The sequence below is a fragment of the Oncorhynchus clarkii genome, chromosome 3 (assembly GCF_045791955.1).
Source record: "Oncorhynchus clarkii lewisi isolate Uvic-CL-2024 chromosome 3, UVic_Ocla_1.0, whole genome shotgun sequence".
NCBI classification, from domain to species: Eukaryota; Metazoa; Chordata; class Actinopteri; order Salmoniformes; family Salmonidae; genus Oncorhynchus; species Oncorhynchus clarkii.
In genome coordinates, this window is record NC_092149.1 from 1674365 (window position 1) to 1697402 (window position 23038).

The 23038-nt window shown below is 45.8% G+C and overlaps 1 protein-coding gene across 1 annotated transcript in view; it reads right to left on the reverse strand.

Moving 5' to 3' along the window:
* Window positions 1-1955: 1955 nt before the first annotated feature.
* The window catches only part of LOC139405573 (regulator of G-protein signaling 22-like), a 54840-nt gene continuing 33757 nt past the window's right edge, over window positions 1956-23038 (reverse strand). The window contains exons 16-23 of the mRNA XM_071147985.1: window positions 22823-22987; window positions 21289-21357; window positions 20816-20977; window positions 17425-17604; window positions 16317-16577; window positions 15450-15540; window positions 2993-3075; window positions 1956-2705 (exon numbers count right to left, since the gene is read on the reverse strand). Coding sequence (XP_071004086.1) covers window positions 1956-2705; window positions 2993-3075; window positions 15450-15540; window positions 16317-16577; window positions 17425-17604; window positions 20816-20977; window positions 21289-21357; window positions 22823-22987 — 1761 coding nt within the window. The remainder of the gene's footprint in view (window positions 2706-2992; window positions 3076-15449; window positions 15541-16316; window positions 16578-17424; window positions 17605-20815; window positions 20978-21288; window positions 21358-22822; window positions 22988-23038) is intronic.

Consider the following 23038-nt stretch of genomic DNA (forward strand, 5'->3'; position numbering starts at 1 on the left):
ATTAGGGCTCAGTATTATCCTGACTAGGAGGAGACATTAGGGCTCAGTATTATCCTGACTAGGAGGAGACATTAGTGCTCAGTATTATCCTGACTAGGAGGAGACATTAGGGCTCAGTATTATCCTGACTAGGCCACTAGGAGGGGACATTAGGGCTCAGTATTATCCTGACTAGGAGGAGACATTAGGGCTCAGTATTATCCTGACTAGGCCACTAGGAGGAGATATTAGGGCTCAGTATTATCCTGACTAGGAGGAGACATTAGGGCTCAGTATTATCCTGACTAGGAGGAGACATTAGGGCTCAGTATTGTCCTGACTAGGAGGAGACATTAGGGCTCAGTATTATCCTGACTAGGAGGAGACATTAGGGCTCAGTATTGTCCTGACTAGGAGGAGACATTAGGGCTCAGTATTATCCTGACTAGGAGGAGACATTAGGGCTCAGTATTATCCTGACTAGGAGGAGACATTAGGGCTCAGTATTATCCTGACTAGGAGGAGACATTAGGGCTCAGTATTATCCTGACTAGGAGGAGACATTAGGGCTCAGTATTGTCCTGACTAGGAGGAGACATTAGGGCTCAGTATTATCCTGACTAGGAGGAGACATTAGGGCTCAGTATTATCCTGACTAGGAGGAGACATTAGGGCTCAGTATTATCCTGACTAGGAGGAGACATTAGGGCTCAGTATTATCCTGACTAGGAGGAGACATTAGGGCTCAGTATTATCCTGACTAGGAGGAGACATTAGGGCTCAGTATTATCCTGACTAGGCCACTAGGAGGGGACATTAGGGCTCAGTATTATCCTGACTAGGAGGAGACATTAGGGCTCAGTATTATCCTGACTAGGCCACTAGGAGGAGATACTAGGGCTCAGTATTATCCTGACTAGGAGGAGACATTAGGGCTCAGTATTATCCTGACTAGGAGGAGACATTAGGGCTCAGTATTATCCTGACTAGGAGGAGACATTAGGGCTCAGTATTATCCTGACTAGGAGGAGACATTAGGGCTCAGTATTATCCTGACTAGGCCACTAGGAGGGGACATTAGGGCTCAGTATTATCCTGACTAGGAGGAGACATTAGGGCTCAGTATTATCCTGACTAGGAGGAGACATTAGGGCTCAATATTATCCTGACTAGGAGGAGACATTAGGGCTCTAGGAGGAGACAACATGTTGTTGATTCATCTAATTTCTGATTCATCTCTGTGTTGACCCGTCTGTCTGCCACTGGGCGCGTTTGAGTAGATCACGTTTGTCAAGTTTGATATAACTCATTGGTCACTGCCTTTCAAAGTGTGTTGCATTATGGGGAAATAAATTGTCAGACTTGCGCCTCCATGTCGACTGCGTGAACTTTACAACAACCACGTGATCGAAGGTCATGACGTTGACCCTCACCAACTAGCAGACATCACCTGCATTGTGGGAGGAGACTATTTGTCAACCAATCACGTGACCCATGAGAACAGGACCAAAGAGGTGACTAAACAGAAAGCAGCTTTGCAGCAATTCATTTATACAGTGGATATGTACAAGTTACATTTTATTTAACCTTTATTTAACTTGGCAAGTCAGTTAAAGAACAAATTCTTATTTTCAATGCCGTCCTAGGAACAGTGGGTTAACTGGTCTAGGAACAGTGGGTTAACTGTCATGTTCAGGGGCAGAACGACAGATTTGTACCTTGTCAGCTCGGGGGATTTGAACTTGCAACCTTCCGGTTACTAGCCCAACGCTCTAACCACCCTGCCGCCCCAAATGTGATATTTGAGTCTCTCTCTTCCCAGTACAAATGTAGGCTACACACATTTACAGTGATATGGGGATAGAGACATTTATTTCTACAAACAATCAACTTTTCTGAAAAATGTCAACATTGCCATGTTGGAAAGTCACGTGAGTATCAGACTTAACGCTGAAACAGATGCACCTTCCCAGAATTCATTTCTCCACGATCGTCTGCAGACGGTTTGCTTCAGGCTTACCACTCAAACAAGCCCATTGTCTGTCCTGGGGGAGACGTTGGAGCTCTGCTGGGCCTGGTGTTGGCTCTGTCCTGGGGGAGACGATAGAGCTCTGCTGGGCCTGATGTTGGCTTGGGGAGACGATAGAGCTCTGCTGGGCCTGGTGTTGGCTGGGGGAGACGTTAGAGCTCTGTTGGGCCTGGTGTTGGCTCTGTCCTGGGGGAGACGTTAGAGCTCTGCTGGGCCTGGTGTTGGCTGGGGGAGACGTTAGAGCTCTGTTGGGCCTGGTGTTGGCTGGGGGAGACGTTAGAGCTCTGTTGGGCCTGGTGTAGGCTCTGTCCTGGGGGAGCCGATAGAGCTCTGCTGGGCCTGGTGTTGGCTCTGTCCTGGGGGAGACATTAGAGTTCTGCTGGGCCTGGTGTTGGCCGGGGGAGCCGATAGAGCTCTGCTGGGCCTGTTGTTGGCTCTGTCCTGGGGGAAACGATAGAACTCTGCTGGGCCTGGTGTTGGCTCTGGCCTCTGCTGGGTCTGGTGTTGACTCTCCTGGGGGAAACAATAGAACTCTGCTTGGCCTGGTGTTGGCTCTGACCTGGGGGAGACGATAGAGCTCTGCTGGGCCTGGTGTTGGCTCTGTCCTGGGGGAGACGATAGAGCTCTGCTGGGTCTGGTGTTGGCTCTGTCCTGGGGGAGACGATAGAGCTCTGCTGGGTCTGGTGTTGGCTCTGTCCTGGGGGAGACGTTAGAGCTCTGCTGGGTCTGGTGTTGGCTCTGTCCTGGGGGAGACGTTAGAACTCTGCTGGGTCTGGTGTTGGCTCTGTCCTGGGGGAGACGTTAGAGCTCTGCTGGGTCTGGTGTTGGCTCTGTCCTGGGGGAGACGTTAGAACTCTGCTGGGTCTGGTGTTGGCTCTGTCCTGGGGGAGACGTTAGAGCTCTGCTGGGTCTGGTGTTGGCTCTGTCCTGGGGGAGACGTTAGAGCTCTGCTGGGTCTGGTGTTGGCTCTGTCCTGGGGGAGACGTTAGAGCTCTGCTGGGTCTGGTGTTGGCTCTGTCGGGAGTGTCTGCTGCCCTTTGACTTCCGACTGTGGGCAGAGGACGAGTCTGGAGGACAAGAGAGGAGGAGAGTAGACTTATTGTTGTGGTCGTTAAGCGCCGTCAGTCAAACTACAGGTGTGATTTTACAATGTGAGGACACACAGCGCTGACTGACTCTTCAATGCGAGGACAGACAGCGCTGACTGACTCTTCAATGTGAGGACAGACAGCGCTGACTGACTCTTCAATGTGAGGACAGACAGCGCTGACTGACTCTTCAATGTGAGGACAGACAGCGCTGACTGACTCTTCAATGTGAGGACAGACAGCGCTGACTGACTCTTCAATTTGAGGACAGACAGCGCTGACTGACTCTTCAATGTGAGGACAGACAGCGCTGACTGACTCTTCAATGTGAGGACAGACAGCGCTGACTGACTCTTCAATGTGAGGACAGACAGCGCTGACTGACTCTTCAATGTGAGGACAGACAGCGCTGACTGACTCTTCAATGTGAGGACAGACAGCGCTGACTGACTCTTCAATGTGAGGACAGACAGCGCTGACTGAATCTTCCCCTCCTACAGAAACACTTCTGAACCAGGAGCAGAGCCCTGGCTAGCTTTCCGTTGTGAATCACGAGATTTGTCTCAAAGCTCCACATACAGATGGTCCATGTTTCTATGTAGACAGGAGGTCCATGTTTCTATGGAGACAGGAGGTCCATGTTTCTATGGAGACAGGAGGTCCATGTTTCTATGTAGACAGAAGGTCCATGTTTCTATGTAGACAGAAGGTCCATGTTTCTATGTAGACAGAAGGTCAATGTTTCTATGTAGACAGAAGGTCCATGTTTCTATGTAGACAGAAGGTCCATGTTTCTATGTAGACAGAAGGTCCATGTTTCTATGTAGACAGAAGGTCAATGTTTCTATGTAGACAGAAGGTCCATGTTTCTATGTAGACAGAAGGTCCACGTTTCTATGTAGACAGAAGGTCCATGTTTCTATGTAGACAGAAGGTCCACGTTTCTATGTAGACAGAAGGTCCACGTTTCTATGTAGACAGAAGGTCCATATGTAGACAGAAGGTCCATGTTTCTATGTAGACAGAAGGTCCATATGTAGACAGAAGGTCCACGTTTCTATGTAGACAGGAGGTCCACGTTTCTATGTAGACAGGAGGTCCATATGTAGACAGAAGGTCCACGTTTCTATGTAGACAGGAGGTCCATATGTAGACAGAAGGTCCACGTTTTTATGTAGACAGGAGGTCCATATGTAGACAGAAGGTCCATGTTTTTATGTAGACAGAAGGTCCATATGTAGACAGAAGGTCCATGTTTCTATGTAGACAGAAGGTCCATATGTAGACAGAAGGTCCACGTTTCTATGTAGACAGAAGGTCCATGTTTCTATGTAGACAAAGGGTCCTTGTTTCTATGTAGACAGAAGGTCCATGTTTCTATGTAGACAGGAGGTCCATGTTTCTATGTAGACAGAAGGTCCGTGTTTCTATGTAGACAGAAGGTCAATGTTTCTATGTAGACAGAAGGTCCATGTTTCTATGTAGACAGAATGTCCATGTTTCTTTGTAGACAGAAGGTCCACGTTTCTATGTAGACAGGAGGTCCATATGTAGACAGAAGGTCCACGTTTCTATGTAGACAGGAGGTTCATGTTTCTATGTAGACAGAAGGTCCATGTTTCTATGTAGACAGAAGGTCCATGTTTCTATGTAGACAGAATGTCCATGTTTCTTTGTAGACAGAAGGTCCACGTTTCTATGTAGACAGGAGGTCCATATGTAGACAGAAGGTCCACGTTTCTATGTAGACAGGAGGTCCATATGTAGACAGAAGGTCCACGTTTTTATGTAGACAGGAGGTCCATATGTAGACAGAAGGTCCATGTTTTTATGTAGACAGAAGGTCCATATGTAGACAGAAGGTCCATGTTTCTATGTAGACAGAAGGTCCATATGTAGACAGAAGGTCCATGTTTCTATGTAGACAGAAGGTCCATGTTTCTATGTAGACAAAGGGTCCTTGTTTCTATGTAGACAGAAGGTCCATGTTTCTATGTAGACAGGAGGTCCATGTTTCTATGTAGACAGAAGGTCCGTGTTTCTATGTAGACAGAAGGTCCATGTTTCTATGTAGACAGAAGGTCCATGTTTCTATGTAGACAGAATGTCCATGTTTCTTTGTAGACAGAAGGTCCATATGTAGACAGAAGGTCCATATGTAGACAGAAGGTCCATGTTTCTATGTAGACAGAAGGTCCATGTTTCTATGTAGACAGGTCTGAGATCATTACTACAGCCACAAGGTCTGAGATGGATACAGCTAACGGACAAACTACCGCGCATTAACAACAGACACACTGGGGAACCTGTGTAGTGCTGTAGAGATCCATCTGTTAATGGGCCATAGCTGTAATATACTGTAGAGAGGACCAGACTGTAATATACTGTAGAGAGGACCAGACTGTACTATACTGTAGAGAGGACCAGACTGTAATATACTGTAGAGAGGACCAGACTGTAATATACTGTAGAGAGGACCAGACTGTAATATACTGTAGAGAGGACCAGACTGTACTATACTGTAGAGAGGACCAGACTGTAATATACTGTAGAGAGGACCAGACTGTAATATACTGTAGAGAGGACCAGACTGTAATGTAGAGAGGACCAGACTGTAATATACTGTAGAGAGGACCAGACTGTACTATACTGTAGAGAGGACCAGACTGTAATATACTGTAGAGAGGACCAGACTGTACTGTAATATACTGTAGAGAGGACCAGACTGTAATGTACTGTAGAGAGGACCAGACTGTAATATACTGTAGAGAGGACCAGACTGTAATATACTGTAGAGAGGACCAGACTGTAATATACTGTAGAGAGGACCAGACTGTACTATACTGTAGAGAGGACCAGACTGTAATATACTGTAGAGAGGACCAGACTGTAATATACTGTAGAGAGGACCAGACTGTAATATACTGTAGAGAGGACCAGACTGTAATATACTGTAGAGAGGACCAGACTGTAATATACTGTAGAGAGGACCAGACTGTACTATACTGTAGAGAGGACCAGACTGTAATATACTGTAGAGTGGACCAGACTGTAATATACTGTAGAGAGGACCAGACTGTAATATACTGTAGAGAGGACCAGACTGTACTATACTGTAGAGAGGACCAGACTGTACTATACTGTAGAGAGGACCAGACTGTAATATACTGTAGAGAGGACCAGACTGTAATATACTGTAGAGAGGACCAGACTGTACTGTAATATACTGTAGAGAGGACCAGACTGTACTATACTGTAGAGAGGACCAGACTGTAATATACTGTAGAGAGGACCAGACTGTACTATACTGTAGAGAGGACCAGACTGTAATATACTGTAGAGAGGACCAGACTGTACTATACTGTAGAGAGGACCAGACTGTAATATACTGTAGAGAGGACCAGACTGTACTATACTGTAGAGAGGACCAGACTGTAATATACTGTAGAGAGGACCAGACTGTACTATACTGTAGAGAGGACCAGACTGTAATATACTGTAGAGAGGACCAGACTGTACTATACTGTAGAGAGGACCAGACTGTACTATACTGTAGAGAGGACCAGACTGTACTATACTGTAGAGAGGACCAGACTGTAATATACTGTAGAGAGGACCAGACTGTACTGTAATATACTGTAGAGAGGACCAGACTGTAATATACTGTAGAGAGGACCAGACTGTAATATACTGTAGAGAGGACCAGACTGTAATATACTGTAGAGAGGACCAGACTGTACTGTAATATACTGTAGAGAGGACCAGACTGTAATATACTGTAGAGAGGACCAGACTGTACTGTAATATACTGTAGAGAGGACCAGACTGTAATATACTGTAGAGAGGACCAGACTGTACTGTAATATACTGTAGAGAGGACCAGACTGTAATATACTGTAGAGAGGACCAGACTGTACTATACTGTAGAGAGGACCAGACTGTACTATACTGTAGAGAGGACCAGACTGTAATATACTGTAGAGAGGACCAGACTGTAATATACTGTAGAGAGGACCAGACTGTAATATACTGTAGAGAGGACCAGACTGTACTATACTGTAGAGAGGACCAGACTGTACTATACTGTAGAGAGGACCAGACTGTAATATACTAGAGAGGACCAGACTGTACTATACTGTAGAGAGGACCAGACTGTACTGTATACTGTAGAGAGGACCAGACTGTAATTTACTGTAGAGAGGACCAGAATGTAATATACTGTAGAGAGGACCAGACTGTAATATACTGTAGAGAGGACCAGACTGTAATATACTGTAGAGAGGACCAGACTGTAATATACTGTAGAGAGGACCAGACTGTAATATACTGTAGAGAGGACCAGACTGTAATATACTGTAGAGAGGACCAGACTGTAATATACTGTAGAGAGGACCAGACTGTAATATACTGTAGAGAGGACCAGACTGTAATATACTGTAGAGAGGACCAGACTGTAATATACTGTAGAGAGGACCAGACTGTAATATACTGTAGAGAGGACCACTGACTGTAATATACTGTAGAGAGGACCAGACTGTAATATACTGTAGAGAGGACCAGACTGTACTATACTGTAGAGAGGACCAGACTGTAATATACTGTAGAGAGGACCAGACTGTAATATACTGTAGAGAGGACCAGACTGTAATATACTGTAGAGAGGACCAGACTGTAATATACTGTAGAGAGGACCAGACTGTAATATACTGTAGAGAGGACCAGACTGTAATATACTGTAGAGAGGACCAGACTGTAATATACTGTAGAGAGGACCAGACTGTAATATACTGTAGAGAGGACCAGACTGTAATATACTGTAGAGAGGACCAGACTGTAATATACTGTAGAGAGGACCAGACTGTAATATACTGTAGAGAGGACCAGACTGTAATATACTGTAGAGAGGACCAGACTGTAATATACTGTAGAGAGGACCAGACTGTAATATACTGTAGAGAGGACCAGACTGTAATATACTGTAGAGAGGACCAGACTGTAATATACTGTAGAGAGGACCAGACTGTAATATACTGTAGAGAGGACCAGACTGTAATATACTGTAGAGAGGACCAGACTGTAATATACTGTAGAGAGGACCAGACTGTAATATACTGTAGAGAGGACCAGACTGTAATATACTGTAGAGAGGACCAGACTGTAATATACTGTAGAGAGGACCAGACTGTAATATACTGTAGAGAGGACCAGACTGTAATATACTGTAGAGAGGACCAGACTGTAATATACTGTAATATACTGTAGAGAGGACCAGACTGTAATATACTGTAGAGAGGACCAGACTGTAATATACTGTAGAGAGGACCAGACTGTAATATACTGTAGAGAGGACCAGACTGTAATATACTGTAGAGAGGACCAGACTGTAATATACTGTAGAGAGGACCAGACTGTAATATACTGTAGAGAGGACCAGACTGTAATATACTGTAGAGAGGACCAGACTGTAATATACTGTAGAGAGGACCAGACTGTAATATACTGTAGAGAGGACCAGACTGTAATATACTGTAGAGAGGACCAGACTGTACTGTAATATACTGTAGAGAGGACCAGACTGTAATATACTGTAGAGAGGACCAGACTGTAATATACTGTAGAGAGGACCAGACTGTAATATACTGTAGAGAGGACCAGACTGTAATATACTGTAGAGAGGACCAGACTGTACTATACTGTAGAGAGGACCAGACTGTAATATACTGTACTGTAGAGAGGACCAGACTGTAATATACTGTAGAGAGGACCAGACTGTAATATACTGTAGAGAGGACCAGACTGTAATATACTGTAGAGAGGACCAGACTGTAATATACTGTAGAGAGGACCAGACTGTAATATACTGTAGAGAGGACCAGACTGTAATATACTGTAGAGAGGACCAGACTGTAATATACTGTAGAGAGGACCAGACTGTAATATACTGTAGAGAGGACCAGACTGTAATATACTGTAGAGAGGACCAGACTGTAATATACTGTAGAGAGGACCAGACTGTAATATACTGTAGAGAGGACCAGACTGTAATATACTGTAGAGAGGACCAGACTGTAATATACTGTAGAGAGGACCAGACTGTAATATACTGTAGAGAGGACCAGACTGTATATATACTGTAGAGAGGACCAGACTGTAATATACTGTAGAGAGGACCAGACTGTAATATACTGTAGAGAGGACCAGACTGTAATATACTGTAGAGAGGACCAGACTGTAATATACTGTAGAGAGGACCAGACTGTAATATACTGTAGAGAGGACCAGACTGTAATATACTGTACTGTAATATACTGTAGAGAGGACCAGACTGTAATACTGTACTGTAGAGAGGACCAGACTGTAATATACTGTAGAGAGGACCAGACTGTAATATACTGTAGAGAGGACCAGACTGTAATATACTGTAGAGAGGACCAGACTGTAATATACTGTAGAGAGGACCAGACTGTAATATACTGTAGAGAGGACCAGTAATATACTGTAATATACTGTAGAGAGACTGTAATATACCAGACTGTAATATACTGTAGAGAGGACCAGACTGTAATATACTGTAGAGAGGACCAGACTGTAATATACTGTAGAGAGGACCAGACTGTAATATACTGTAGAGAGGACCAGACTGTAATATACTGTAGAGAGGACCAGACTGTAATATACTGTAGAGAGGACCAGACTGTAATATACTGTAGAGAGGACCAGACTGTAATATACTGTAGAGAGGACCAGACTGTAATATACTGTAGAGAGGACCAGACTGTAATATACTGTAGAGAGGACCAGACTGTAATATACTGTAGAGAGGACCAGACTGTACTATACTGTAGAGAGGACCAGACTGTAATATACTGTAGAGAGGACCAGACTGTAATATACTGTAGAGAGGACCAGACTGTAATATACTGTAGAGAGGACCAGACTGTAATATACTGTAGAGAGGACCAGACTGTAATATACTGTAGAGAGGACCAGACTGTAATATACTGTAGAGAGGACCAGACTGTAATATACTGTAGAGAGGACCAGACTGTACTATACTGTAGAGAGGACCAGACTGTAATATACTGTAGAGAGGACCAGACTGTAATATACTGTAGAGAGGACCAGACTGTAATATACTGTAGAGAGGACCAGACTGTACTATACTGTAGAGAGGACCAGACTGTAATATACTGTAGAGAGGACCAGACTGTAATATACTGTAGAGAGGACCAGACTGTACTATACTGTAGAGAGGACCAGACTGTAATATACTGTAGAGAGGACCAGACTGTACTATACTGTAGAGAGGACCAGACTGTAATATACTGTAGAGAGGACCAGACTGTATATATACTGTAGAGAGGACCAGACTGTAATATACTGTAGAGAGGACCACTGTAATATACTGTAATATACTGTAGAGAGGACCAGACTGTAATATACTGTAGAGAGGACCAGACTGTAATATACTGTAGAGAGGACCAGACTGTAATATACTGTAGAGAGGACCAGACTGTAATATACTGTAGAGAGGACCAGACTGTAATATACTGTAGAGAGGACCAGACTGTAACTGTACTGTAATATACTGTAGAGAGGACCAGACTGTAATATACTGTAGAGAGGACCAGACTGTAATATACTGTAGAGAGGACCAGACTGTAATATACTGTAGAGAGGACCAGACTGTAATATACTGTAGAGAGGACCAGACTGTAATATACTGTAGAGAGGACCAGACTGTAATATACTGTAGAGAGGACCAGACTGTAATATACTGTAGAGAGGACCAGACTGTAATATACTGTAGAGAGGACCAGACTGTAATATACTGTAGAGAGGACCAGACTGTAATATACTGTAGAGAGGACCAGACTGTAATATACTGTAGAGAGGACCAGACTGTAATATACTGTAGAGAGGACCAGACTGTAATATACTGTAGAGAGGACCAGACTGTAATATACTGTAGAGAGGACCAGACTGTAATATACTGTAGAGAGGACCAGACTGTAATATACTGTAGAGAGGACCAGACTGTAATATACTGTAGAGAGGACCAGACTGTAATATACTGTAGAGAGGACCAGACTGTAATATACTGTAGAGAGGACCAGACTGTAATATACTGTAGAGAGGACCAGACTGTAATATACTGTAGAGAGGACCAGACTGTAATATACTGTACTGTAATATACTGTAGAGAGGACCAGACTGTAATATACTGTAGAGAGGACCAGACTGTAATATACTGTAGAGAGGACCAGACTGTAATATACTGTAGAGAGGACCAGACTGTACTATACTGTAGAGAGGACCAGACTGTAATATACTGTAGAGAGGACCAGACTGTAATATACTGTAGAGAGGACCAGACTGTAATATACTGTAGAGAGGACCAGACTGTAATATACTGTAGAGAGGACCAGACTGTACTATACTGTAGAGAGGACCAGACTGTAATATACTGTAGAGAGGACCAGACTGTAATATACTGTAGAGAGGACCAGACTGTAATATACTGTAGAGAGGACCAGACTGTAATATACTGTAGAGAGGACCAGACTGTAATATACTGTAGAGAGGACCAGACTGTAATATACTGTAGAGAGGACCAGACTGTAATATACTGTAGAGAGGACCACTGACTGTAATATACTGTAGAGAGGACCAGACTGTAATATACTGTAGAGAGGACCAGACTGTAATATACTGTAGAGAGGACCAGACTGTACTGTAGAGAGGACCAGACTGTACTGTAATATACTGTAGAGAGGACCAGACTGTAATATACTGTAGAGAGGACCAGACTGTACTGTAGAGAGGACCAGACTGTAATATACTGTAGAGAGGACCAGACTGTAATATACTGTAGAGAGGACCAGACTGTAATATACTGTAGAGAGGACCAGACTGTACTATACTGTAGAGAGGACCAGACTGTAATATACTGTAGAGAGGACCAGACTGTAATATACTGTAGAGAGGACCAGACTGTACTGTACTGTAATATATATACTGTAGAGAGGACCAGACTGTACTATACTGTAGAGAGGACCAGACTGTAATATACTGTAGAGAGGACCAGACTGTAATATACTGTAGAGAGGACCAGACTGTAATATACTGTAGAGAGGACCAGACTGTACTATACTGTAGAGAGGACCAGACTGTACTATACTGTAGAGAGGACCAGACTGTAATATACTGTAGAGAGGACCACTGACTGTAATATACTGTAGAGAGGACCAGACTGTAATATACTGTAGAGAGGACCAGACTGTAATATACTGTAGAGAGGACCAGACTGTAATATACTGTAGAGAGGACCAGACTGTAATATACTGTAGAGAGGACCACTGTAATATACTGTGTACTGTAATATACTGTAGAGAGGACCAGACTGTAATATACTGTAGAGAGGACCAGACTGTACTGTAATATACTGTAGAGAGGACCAGACTGTAATATACTGTAGAGAGGACCAGACTGTACTGTAATATACTGTAGAGAGGACCAGACTGTAATATACTGTAGAGAGGACCAGACTGTACTATACTGTAGAGAGGACCAGACTGTACTATACTGTAGAGAGGACCAGACTGTAATATACTGTAGAGAGGACCAGACTGTAATATACTGTAGAGAGGACCAGACTGTAATATACTGTAGAGAGGACCAGACTGTACTATACTGTAGAGAGGACCAGACTGTACTATACTGTAGAGAGGACCAGACTGTAATATACTGTAGAGAGGACCAGACTGTACTGTAATATACTGTAGAGAGGACCAGACTGTAATATACTGTAGAGAGGACCAGACTGTAATATACTATACTGTAGAGAGGACCAGACTGTAATATACTGTAGAGAGGACCAGACTGTAATATACTGTAGAGAGGACCAGACTGTAATATACTGTAGAGAGGACCAGACTGTAATATACTGTAGAGAGGACCAGACTGTAATATACTGTAGAGAGGACCAGACTGTAATATACTGTAGAGAGGACCAGACTGTAATATACTGTAGAGAGGACCAGACTGTAATATACTGTAGAGAGGACCAGACTGTACTATACTGTAGAGAGGACTGTCAGACTGTAATATACTGTAGAGAGGACCAGACTGTAATATACTGTAGAGAGGACCAGACTGTAATATACTGTAGAGAGGACCAGACTGTAATATACTGTAGAGAGGACCAGACTGTAATATACTGTAGAGAGGACCAGACTGTAATATACTGTAGAGAGGACCAGACTGTAATATACTGTAGAGAGGACCAGACTGTAATATACTGTAGAGAGGACCAGACTGTAATATACTGTCAGACTGTAATATACTGTAGAGAGGACCAGACTGTAATATACTGTAGAGAGGACCAGACTGTAATATACTGTAGAGAGGACCAGACTGTAATATACTGTAGAGAGGACCAGACTGTAATATACTGTAGAGAGGACCAGACTGTACTATACTGTAGAGAGGACCAGACTGTAATATACTGTAGAGAGGACCAGACTGTACTATACTGTAGAGAGGACCAGACTGTAATATACTGTAGAGAGGACCAGACTGTAATATACTGTAGAGAGGACCAGACTGTAATATACTGTAGAGAGGACTGTAATATACAGACTGTACTATACTGTAGAGAGGACCAGACTGTAATATACTGTAGAGAGGACCAGACTGTACTATACTGTAGAGAGGACCAGACTGTAATATACTGTAGTAGAGAGGACCAGACTGTAATATACTGTAGAGAGGACCAGACTGTAATATACTGTAGAGAGGACCAGACTGTAATATACTGTAGAGAGGACCAGACTGTAATATACTGTAGAGAGGACCAGACTGTAATATACTGTAGAGAGGACCAGACTGTAATATACTGTAGAGAGGACCAGACTGTACTATACTGTAGAGAGGACCAGACTGTAATATACTGTAGAGAGGACCAGACTGTACTATACTGTAGAGAGGACCAGACTGTAATATACTGTAGAGAGGACCAGACTGTAATATACTGTAGAGAGGACCAGACTGTAATATACTGTAGAGAGGACCAGACTGTACTATACTGTAGAGAGGACCAGACTGTACTATACTGTAGAGAGGACCAGACTGTAATATACTGCAGAGAGGACCAGACTGTACTGTAATATAATGTAGAGAGGACCAGACTGTAATATACTGTAGAGAGGACCAGACTGTAATATACTGTAGAGAGGACCAGACTGTAATATACTGTAGAGAGGACCAGACTGTAATATACTGTAGAGAGGACCAGACTGTAATATACTGTAGAGAGGACCAGACTGTAATATACTGTAGAGAGGACCAGACTGTAATATACTGTAGAGAGGACCAGACTGTAATATACTGTAGAGAGGACCAGACTGTACTGTAATATACTGTAGAGAGGACCAGACTGTAATATACTGTAGAGAGGACCAGACTGTAATATACTGTAGAGAGGACCAGACTGTAATATACTGTAGAGAGGACCCGACTGTACTATACTGTAGAGAGGACCAGACTGTACTATACTGTAGAGAGGACCAGACTGTACTATACTGTAGAGAGGACCAGACTGTAATATACTGTAGAGAGGACCAGACTGTACTGTAATATACTGTAGAGAGGACCAGACTGTACTGTAATATACTGTAGAGAGGACCAGACTGTAATATACTGTAGAGAGGACCAGACTGTAATATACTGTAGAGAGGACCAGACTGTAATATATTGTAGAGAGGACCAGACTGTAATATATTGTAGAGAGGACCAGACTGTAATATACTGTAGAGAGGACCAGACTGTACTGTAATATACTGTAGAGAGGACCAGACTGTAATATACTGTAGAGAGGACCAGACTGTACTATACTGTAGAGAGGACCAGACTGAACTATACTGTAGAGAGGACCAGACTGTAATATACTGTAGAGAGGACCAGACTGTAATATACTGTAGAGAGGACCAGACTGTACTGTAATATACTGTAGAGAGGACCAGACTGTAATATATTGTAGAGAGGACCAGACTGTAATATACTGTAGAGAGGACCAGACTGTAATATACTGTAGAGAGGACCAGACTGTAATATACTGTAGAGAGGACCAGACTGTACTATACTGTAGAGAGGACCAGACTGTAATATACTGTAGAGAGGACCAGACTGTAATATACTGTAGAGAGGACCAGACTGTAATATACTGTAGAGAGGACCAGACTGTAATATACTGTAGAGAGGACCAGACTGTAATATACTGTAGAGAGGACCAGACTGTAATATACTGTAGAGAGGACCAGACTGTCCTGTATTGTAGAGAGGACCAGACCTACCTGTCCCAGTGGAGGAGGGGAGTTCCTGTCTCCTCAGCAGCACCTCCTCTCTCTCCAGGGCGACCATGTATTTAGAGTAGGACCAAGACAGCTGTTATAGAGACATGTAGTTAGAGATTAGGAACAAGACAACTGTTATAGAGACATGTAGTTAGAGATTAGGAACAAGACAACTGTTATAGAGACATGTAGTTAGATTAGGACCAAGACAACTGTTATAGAGACATGTAGTTAGAGAATAGGACCAAGAACACTGTTATAGAGACATGTAGTTAGAGAATAGTACCAAGACAACTGTTATAGAGACATGTAGTTAGATTAGGACCAAGACAACTGTTATAGAGACATGTAGTTAGAGAATAGTACCAAGACAACTGTTATAGAGACATGTAGTTAGATTAGGACCAAGACAACTGTTAGAGACATGTAGTTAGAATATGACCAAGACAACTGTTATAGAAGAGACATGTAGTTAGAATAGGACCAAGACAACTGTTATAGAGACATGTAGTTAGAGAATAGGACCAAGACAACTGTTATAGAAGAGACATGTAGTTAGAATAGGACCAAGACAACTGTTATAGAGACATGTAGTTAGATTAGGACCAAGACAACTGTTATAGAAGAGACATGTAGTTAGATTAGGACCAAGGCAACTGTTATAGAAGAGACATGTAGTTAGATTAGGACCAAGACAACTGTTAGAGACATGTAGTTAGATTAGGACCAAAACAACTGTTATAGAGACATGTAGTTAGAGAATAGGACCAAGACAACTGTTATAGAGACATGTAGTTAGAATAGGACCAAGACAACTGTTATAGAAGAGACATGTAGTTAGAGAATAGGACCAAGAGGTGTTTGTACCTGTTGACTAGGGTAAAGCAGCTCTCTGCTCTCCTGTAGTCCTTTGTGTTTCTCCTCATGCTCCTCTGGAAACCTCTCCACTTCCTCCTGGGCTCTCCTCTCCACTTCCTTTTCCTCCTCTCGCCTCCTGAGACGCTGCAGTTTAGCACTCTGTTTGTTCACGCTGTTCTGCAACAGCGGCAACACCTCCTCCTCCTGCACACCGCTGCTGAACGACAGGAACTCTGGCCACAGCTTCAGTAGCTCACTGAACACACACATCTACTACACACAGAGAGAGAGAGAGAGAAACAGAGAGAGACAGAGAGAGACAGAGAGAAAGACAGAGAGAGAGAGACAGAGACAAAGACAGAAACAGAGAGACCGAGAGAGAGCGAGAGACAGAGAGAGAGAGAGACAGAGAGAGAGAGAGTGCTGGCCCAATGCTTCATACCGTGTCAAGTTGGCTGGATGTCGTTTGAGTGGTGGACCATTCTTGATACACACAGGAAGTTCTTGATACATTCAAACTGGTGCTCCTGACACCTACTACCAAACCCATTTCAAAGGCACGTCAGTCTTTTGTCTTTCCCCTTCAACTCTCTGAATGGCACACCTGGATTCACCTGGTCAGTGTGTGTCATGGAAAGAGGAATGTTTGGTACACCCAGCGTATATCACTGTCTGTCTGTCTGAGTAGGTGTATCTACTCCAGTGAGTCAGTCAGTCAGTCTGTCTGTCTGAGTAGGTGTATCTACTCCAGTCAGTCAGTCAGTCTGTCTGAGTAGGTGTATCTACTCCAGTCAGTCTGTCTGAGTAGGTGTATCTACTCCAGTCAGTCAGTCAGTCTGTCTGTCTGTCTGAGTAGGTGTATCTACTCCAGTCAGTCAGTCAGTCAGTCTGTCTGTCTGTCTGAGTAGGTGTATCTACTCCAGTCAGTCTGTCTGAGTAGGTGTATCTACTCCAGTCAGTCAGTCAGTCTGTCTGTCTGTCTGAGTAGGTGTATCTACTCCAGTCAGTCAGTCAGTCAGTCAGTCAGTCAGTCAGTCATCTCCCCCTCCTCTCCAGGATGTGTGTTGCCTGCTCTGGGGGGATGTCTATCTGCAGGGCTGTCTGTCTGTCTGTGTACCTGAGACTCTCTGAAGACGTAGGGCCCCATCTCCCCCCTCCTCTCCAGGATGTGTGTTGCCTGCTCTTGGGGGATGTCTATCTGCAGGGCTGGGGGGACGGAGGACTGGATGAAACAGCTGATGATGGTGGACACCTTGTCCTGGACTACAGCCTCCACACAGTGGGAATGACACAGATCCTAATGGGAGAGAGGGAGGGATGAAATGGGGGGGAGAGGGAGGGATGGATGAGGGGGAGAGGGAGGGATGGATGGGGGAGGGATGGAATGGGGGGGGGTGGCATGGGGGGGGAAATGGCATGGGGGTGATGGAATGGGGGGAGGGGGAATGATGGCATGGGGGAGGGATGGCATGGGGGGAGGGAGGGATGGCATGGGGGGGAGGGATGACATGGGGGAGGGAGGGATGACATGGGGGGGGGCAGGGATGACATGGGGGGAGGGAGGGATGGCATGGGGGGAGGGATGACATGGGGGGAGGGAGGAATGACATGGGGTGGAGGGAGGGATGGCATGGGGGGGCATGGGGGGAGGGAGGGAGGGATGGTATCGGGGGGCGAATGGAGGGAAAGGGAGGGATGGCATGGGGGAGAGGGAGAGACGGATGGAGGGAGGGAGAGAGAGGGATGGTATGGGGGGGAGAGGGAGAGGGAGGGAGGGATGGTATGGGGGAGAGGGAGGGAGGGAGGGATGGTATGGGGGAGAGGGAGGGAGGGAGGGATGGTATGGGGGGAGAGGGAGAGGGAGAGATGGCATGGGGGGACAGATCTATTATTCATTCAAGAAGATTACCAAGGCCCAGTGTAGACCCCAGAGATAACAGCACCAGATTACCAAGGCCCAGTGTAGACCCCAGAGATAACAGCACCAGATTACCAAGGCCCAGTGTAGACCCCAGAGATAACAGCACCAGATTACCAAGGCCCAGTGTAGACCTCAGAGATAGCAGCACCAGATTACCAAGGCCCAGTGTAGACCCCAGAGATAGCAGCACCAGATTACCAAGGCCCAGTGTAGACCCCAGAGATAGCAGCACCAGATTACCAAGGCCCAGTGTAGACCTCAGAGATAGCAGCACCAGATTACCAAGGCCCAGTGTAGACCCCAGAGATAGCAGCACCAGATTACCAAGGCCCAGTGTAGACCCCAGAGATAGCAGCACCAGATTACCAAGGCCCAGTGTAGACCCCAGAGATAGCAGCACCAGATTACCAAGGCCCAGTGTAGACCCCAGAGATAGCAGCACCAGATTACCAAGGCCCAGTGTAGACCCCAGAGATAGCAGCACCAGATTACCAAGGCCCAGTGTAGACCCCAGAGATAGCAGCACCAGATTACCAAGGCCCAGTGTAGACCTCAGAAATAACAGCACCAGATTACCAAGGCCTAGTGTAGACCCCAGAGATAGCAGCACCAGATTACCAAGGCCCAGTGTAGACCTCAGAGATAACAGCACCAGATTACCAAGGCCTAGTGTAGACCCCAGAGATAGCAGCACCAGATTACCAAGGCCTAGTGTAGACCTCAGAGATAACAGCACCAGATTACCAAAGCCCAGTGTAGACCCCAGAGATAACAGCACCAGATTACCAAGGCCCAGTGTAGACCCCAGAGATAACAGCACCAGATTACCAAGGCCCAGTGTAGACCCCAGAGATAACAGCACCAGATTACCAAGGCCCAGTGTAGACCTCAGAGATAACAGCACCAGATTACCAAGGCCCAGTGTAGACCCCAGAGATAGCAGCACCAGATTACCAAGGCCCAGTGTAGACCTCAGAGATAACAGCACCAGATTACCAAGGCCCAGTGTAGACCCCAGAGATAACAGCACCAGATTACCAAGGCCCAGTGTAGACCCCAGAGATAGCAGCACCAGATTACCAAGGCCCAGTGTAGACCTCAGAGATAGCAGCACCAGATTACCAAGGCCCAGTGTAGACCTCAGAGATAACAGCACCAGATTACCAAGGCCTAGTGTAGACCCCAGAGATAGCAGCACCAGATTACCAAGGCCTAGTGTAGACCTCAGAGATAACAGCACCAGATTACCAAGGCCCAGTGTAGACCCCAGAGATAACAGCACCAGATTACCAAGGCCCAGTGTAGACCCCAGAGATAACAGCACCAGATTACCAAGGCCCAGTGTAGACCCCAGAGATAACAGCACCAGATTACCAAGGCCCAGTGTAGACACCAGAGATAACAGCACCAGATTACCAAGGCCCAGTGTAGACCTCAGAGATAACAATACCAGATTACCAAGGCCCAGTGTAGACCCCAGAGATAGCAGCACCAGATTACCAAGGCCCAGTGTAGACCTCAGAGATAACTGCACCAGATTACCAAGGCCCAGTGTAGACCCCAGAGATAGCAGCACCAGATTACCAAGGCCCAGTGTAGACCCCAGAGATAGCAGCACCAGATTACCAAGGCCCAGTGTAGACCTCAGAGATAACAGCACCAGATTACCAAGGCCTAGTGTAGACCCCAGAGATAGCAGCACCAGATTACCAAGGGCCAGTGTAGACCTCAGAGATAACAGCACCAGATTACCAAGGCCCAGTGTAGACCCCAGAGATAGCAGCACCAGATTACCAAGGCCCAGTGTAGACCCCAGAGATAACAGTACCAGATTACCAAGGCCCAGTGTAGACCCCAGAGATAGCAGCACCAGATTACCAAGGCCCAGTGTAGACCCCAGAGATAGCAGCACCAGATTACCAAGGGCCAGTGTAGACCCCAGAGATAGCAGCACCAGATTACCAAGGCCCAGTGTAGACCCCAGAGATAGCAGCACCAGATTACCAAGGCCTAGTGTAGACCCCAGAGATAGCAGCACCAGATTACCAAGGCCCAGTGTAGACCACAGAGATAACAGCACCAGATTACCAAGGCCCAGTGTAGACCCCAGAGATAACAGCACCAGATTACCAAGGCCTAGTGTAGACCCCAGAGATAGCAGCACCAGATTACCAAGGCCCAGTGTAGACCCCAGAGATAGCAGCACCAGATTACCAAGGCCCAGTGTAGACCCCAGAGATAACAGCACCAGATTACCAAGGCCCAGTGTAGACCTCAGAGATAACAGCACCAGATTACCAAGGCCCAGTGTAGACCTCAGAGATAACAGCACCAGATTACCAAGGCCCATTGTAGACCCCAGAGATAGCAGCACCAGATTACCAAGGCCCAGTGTAGACCCCAGAGATAGCAGCATCAGATTACCAAGGCCCAGTGTAGACCCCAGAGATAGCAGCACCAGATTACCAAGGCCCAGTGTAGACCCCAGAGATAACAGCACCAGATTACCAAGGCCTAGTTTAGACCCCAGAGATAGCAGCACCAGCTGGACCTCCAGCCAGAACAGAAGGTTTGGTTTCAGTCTTACCTTGTACCTCTGGACCTCCAGCCAGAACAGGACGTCATTCTCCAGGAAGTCTCCTTTCAGCGAGACGAAGCGCCGGAACTGATGACACGTGACGGGGTTGAGCAGGGCCCTCCGGAGAGCCAGGATCTCTCCTGCAGAGGTCATCCACGTCCCCTTGACCTGCTGCATGAGAGGAGCGGTTAAACACGCAGGAACATACAGCCGGGAGGCTTTAAGGTGAGGAACAACTCAGAGAGGAACAAAATTGGTCATAGAAGTCTACAGACATGATGTTCTAGATCCATGGATGGGCAACATTTTAGAAAACTAGAATAAATTATAATGGACCTATATATTTTTCTGACACGCCAAAATAGATTTTGACAAACAAAATTGGTTCCCAAATACAATCTGTCCGATAATCCCGATGTGAAAAAAGTTTTCCCAGCGTTGCTCTATGACGTTAAAAAGATTGACAGAGGACCAGAGATCACCTTCCACACCTCTCTCTTGTTCCTGTGTCGCTGGTAGACCTGGTCGGACACCCCGTCTTCACCCCGAGGCTGAAAGAGCAGCAGTCAGAAACACAGTACGGCTGGACAGAGACTTCAGCAAGACACCTCTGGTCCTCTGCAGTATCTACACCTCTCTCTCTCTGTCTCGCTCTCTCTCTGTCTCTCTGTCTCCGTCTCTCTCTCTCCATCTCTCTCTCTCCGTCTCTCTCTCCGTCTCTCTCTCCGTCTCTCTCTCCGTCTCTGTCTCTCTCTCTCTCTGTCTCTCTGTCTCTGTCTCTCTCTCGTCTCTGTCTCTCTCCTGTCTCTCTCTTGATGAGGTTTCACATGGCAGAGCTGATGCCTCTACAGTACCTAGCCTGGCTTAGGGCCGTAGCGATACTGTACACATAGAATTCAACAGTTAGAAGGCCATATAACATATAGATATGTATCTTGATATCTGGAAGCCAGATCCCCTCTAATCAGGGACTGATTTAGACCTAGAAGCCAGTTCCCCTCTAATCAGGGACTGATTTAGACCAGGAAGCCAGTTCCCCTTTAATCAGGGACTGATTTAGACCAGGAAGCCAGTTCCCCTTTAATCAGGGACTGATTTAGACCAGGAAGCCAGTTCCCCTTTAATCAGGGACTGATTTAGACCTAGAAGCCAGTTCCCCTCTAATCAGGGACTGATTTAGACCAGGAAGCCAGTCCCCCTCTAATCAGGGACTGATTTAGACCAGGAAGCCAGTTCCCCTCTAATCAGGGACTGATTTAGACCTAGAAGCCAGTTCCCCTCTAATCAGGGACTGGTTTAGACCTAGAAGCCAGTTCCCCTCTAATCAGGGACTGGTTTAGACCTAGAAGCCAGTTCCCCTCTAATCAGGGACTGATTTAGACCTAGAAGCCAGAAGCCAGTCCCCCTCTAATCAGGGACTGATTTAGACCAGGAAGCCAGTTCCCCTCTAATCAGGGACTGATTTAGACCTAGAAGCCAGTTCCCCTCTAATCAGGGACTGATTTAGACCTAGAAGCCAGTTCCCCTCTAATCAGGGACTGATTTAGACCAGGAAGCCAGTTCCCTTCTAATCAGGGACTGATTTAGACCTAGAAGCCAGTCCCCTTCTAATCAGGGACTGATTTAGACCTAGAAGGCAGTTCCCCTCTAATCAGGGACTGATTTAGACCTAGAAGCCAGTCCCCCTCTAATCAGGGACTGATTTAGACCTAGAAACCAGTTCCCCTCTAATCAGGGACTGATTTAGACCTAGAAGCCAGTTCCCCTCTAATCAGGGTCTGATTTAGACCTAGAAGCCAGTTCCCCTCTAATCACGGACTGATTTAGACCAGGAAGCCAGTCCCTCTCTAGTTAGGGACTGATGTAGACCAGGAAGCCAGTCCCCCTCTAGTTAGGGACTGATTTAGACCAGGAAGCCAGTTGATCGGTCAGTAGTCCGGACCTCGTAGGGTCAGGTTGTAATCCCCCTGATACAAGCAGATGGAGAGCTGGCTAGATGAGACCCTGGACTCCTACCCTGACTCTCTGCTGCTGTCTCTCATTGAACTCCGGCGTCGTCAGGAAGACAGGCAGCCATCTTGTTTCTATGTGGTTCCTGGTGATGCTCTGAATGTTCACCAGGACAGGAGCACACAGACGGTCATGGAGCAGTCTCCCCCAGCCACCAGCCAGACGCATCACCTAGAGAAGAAACACACACACATACACACCACACACACACACACACACACA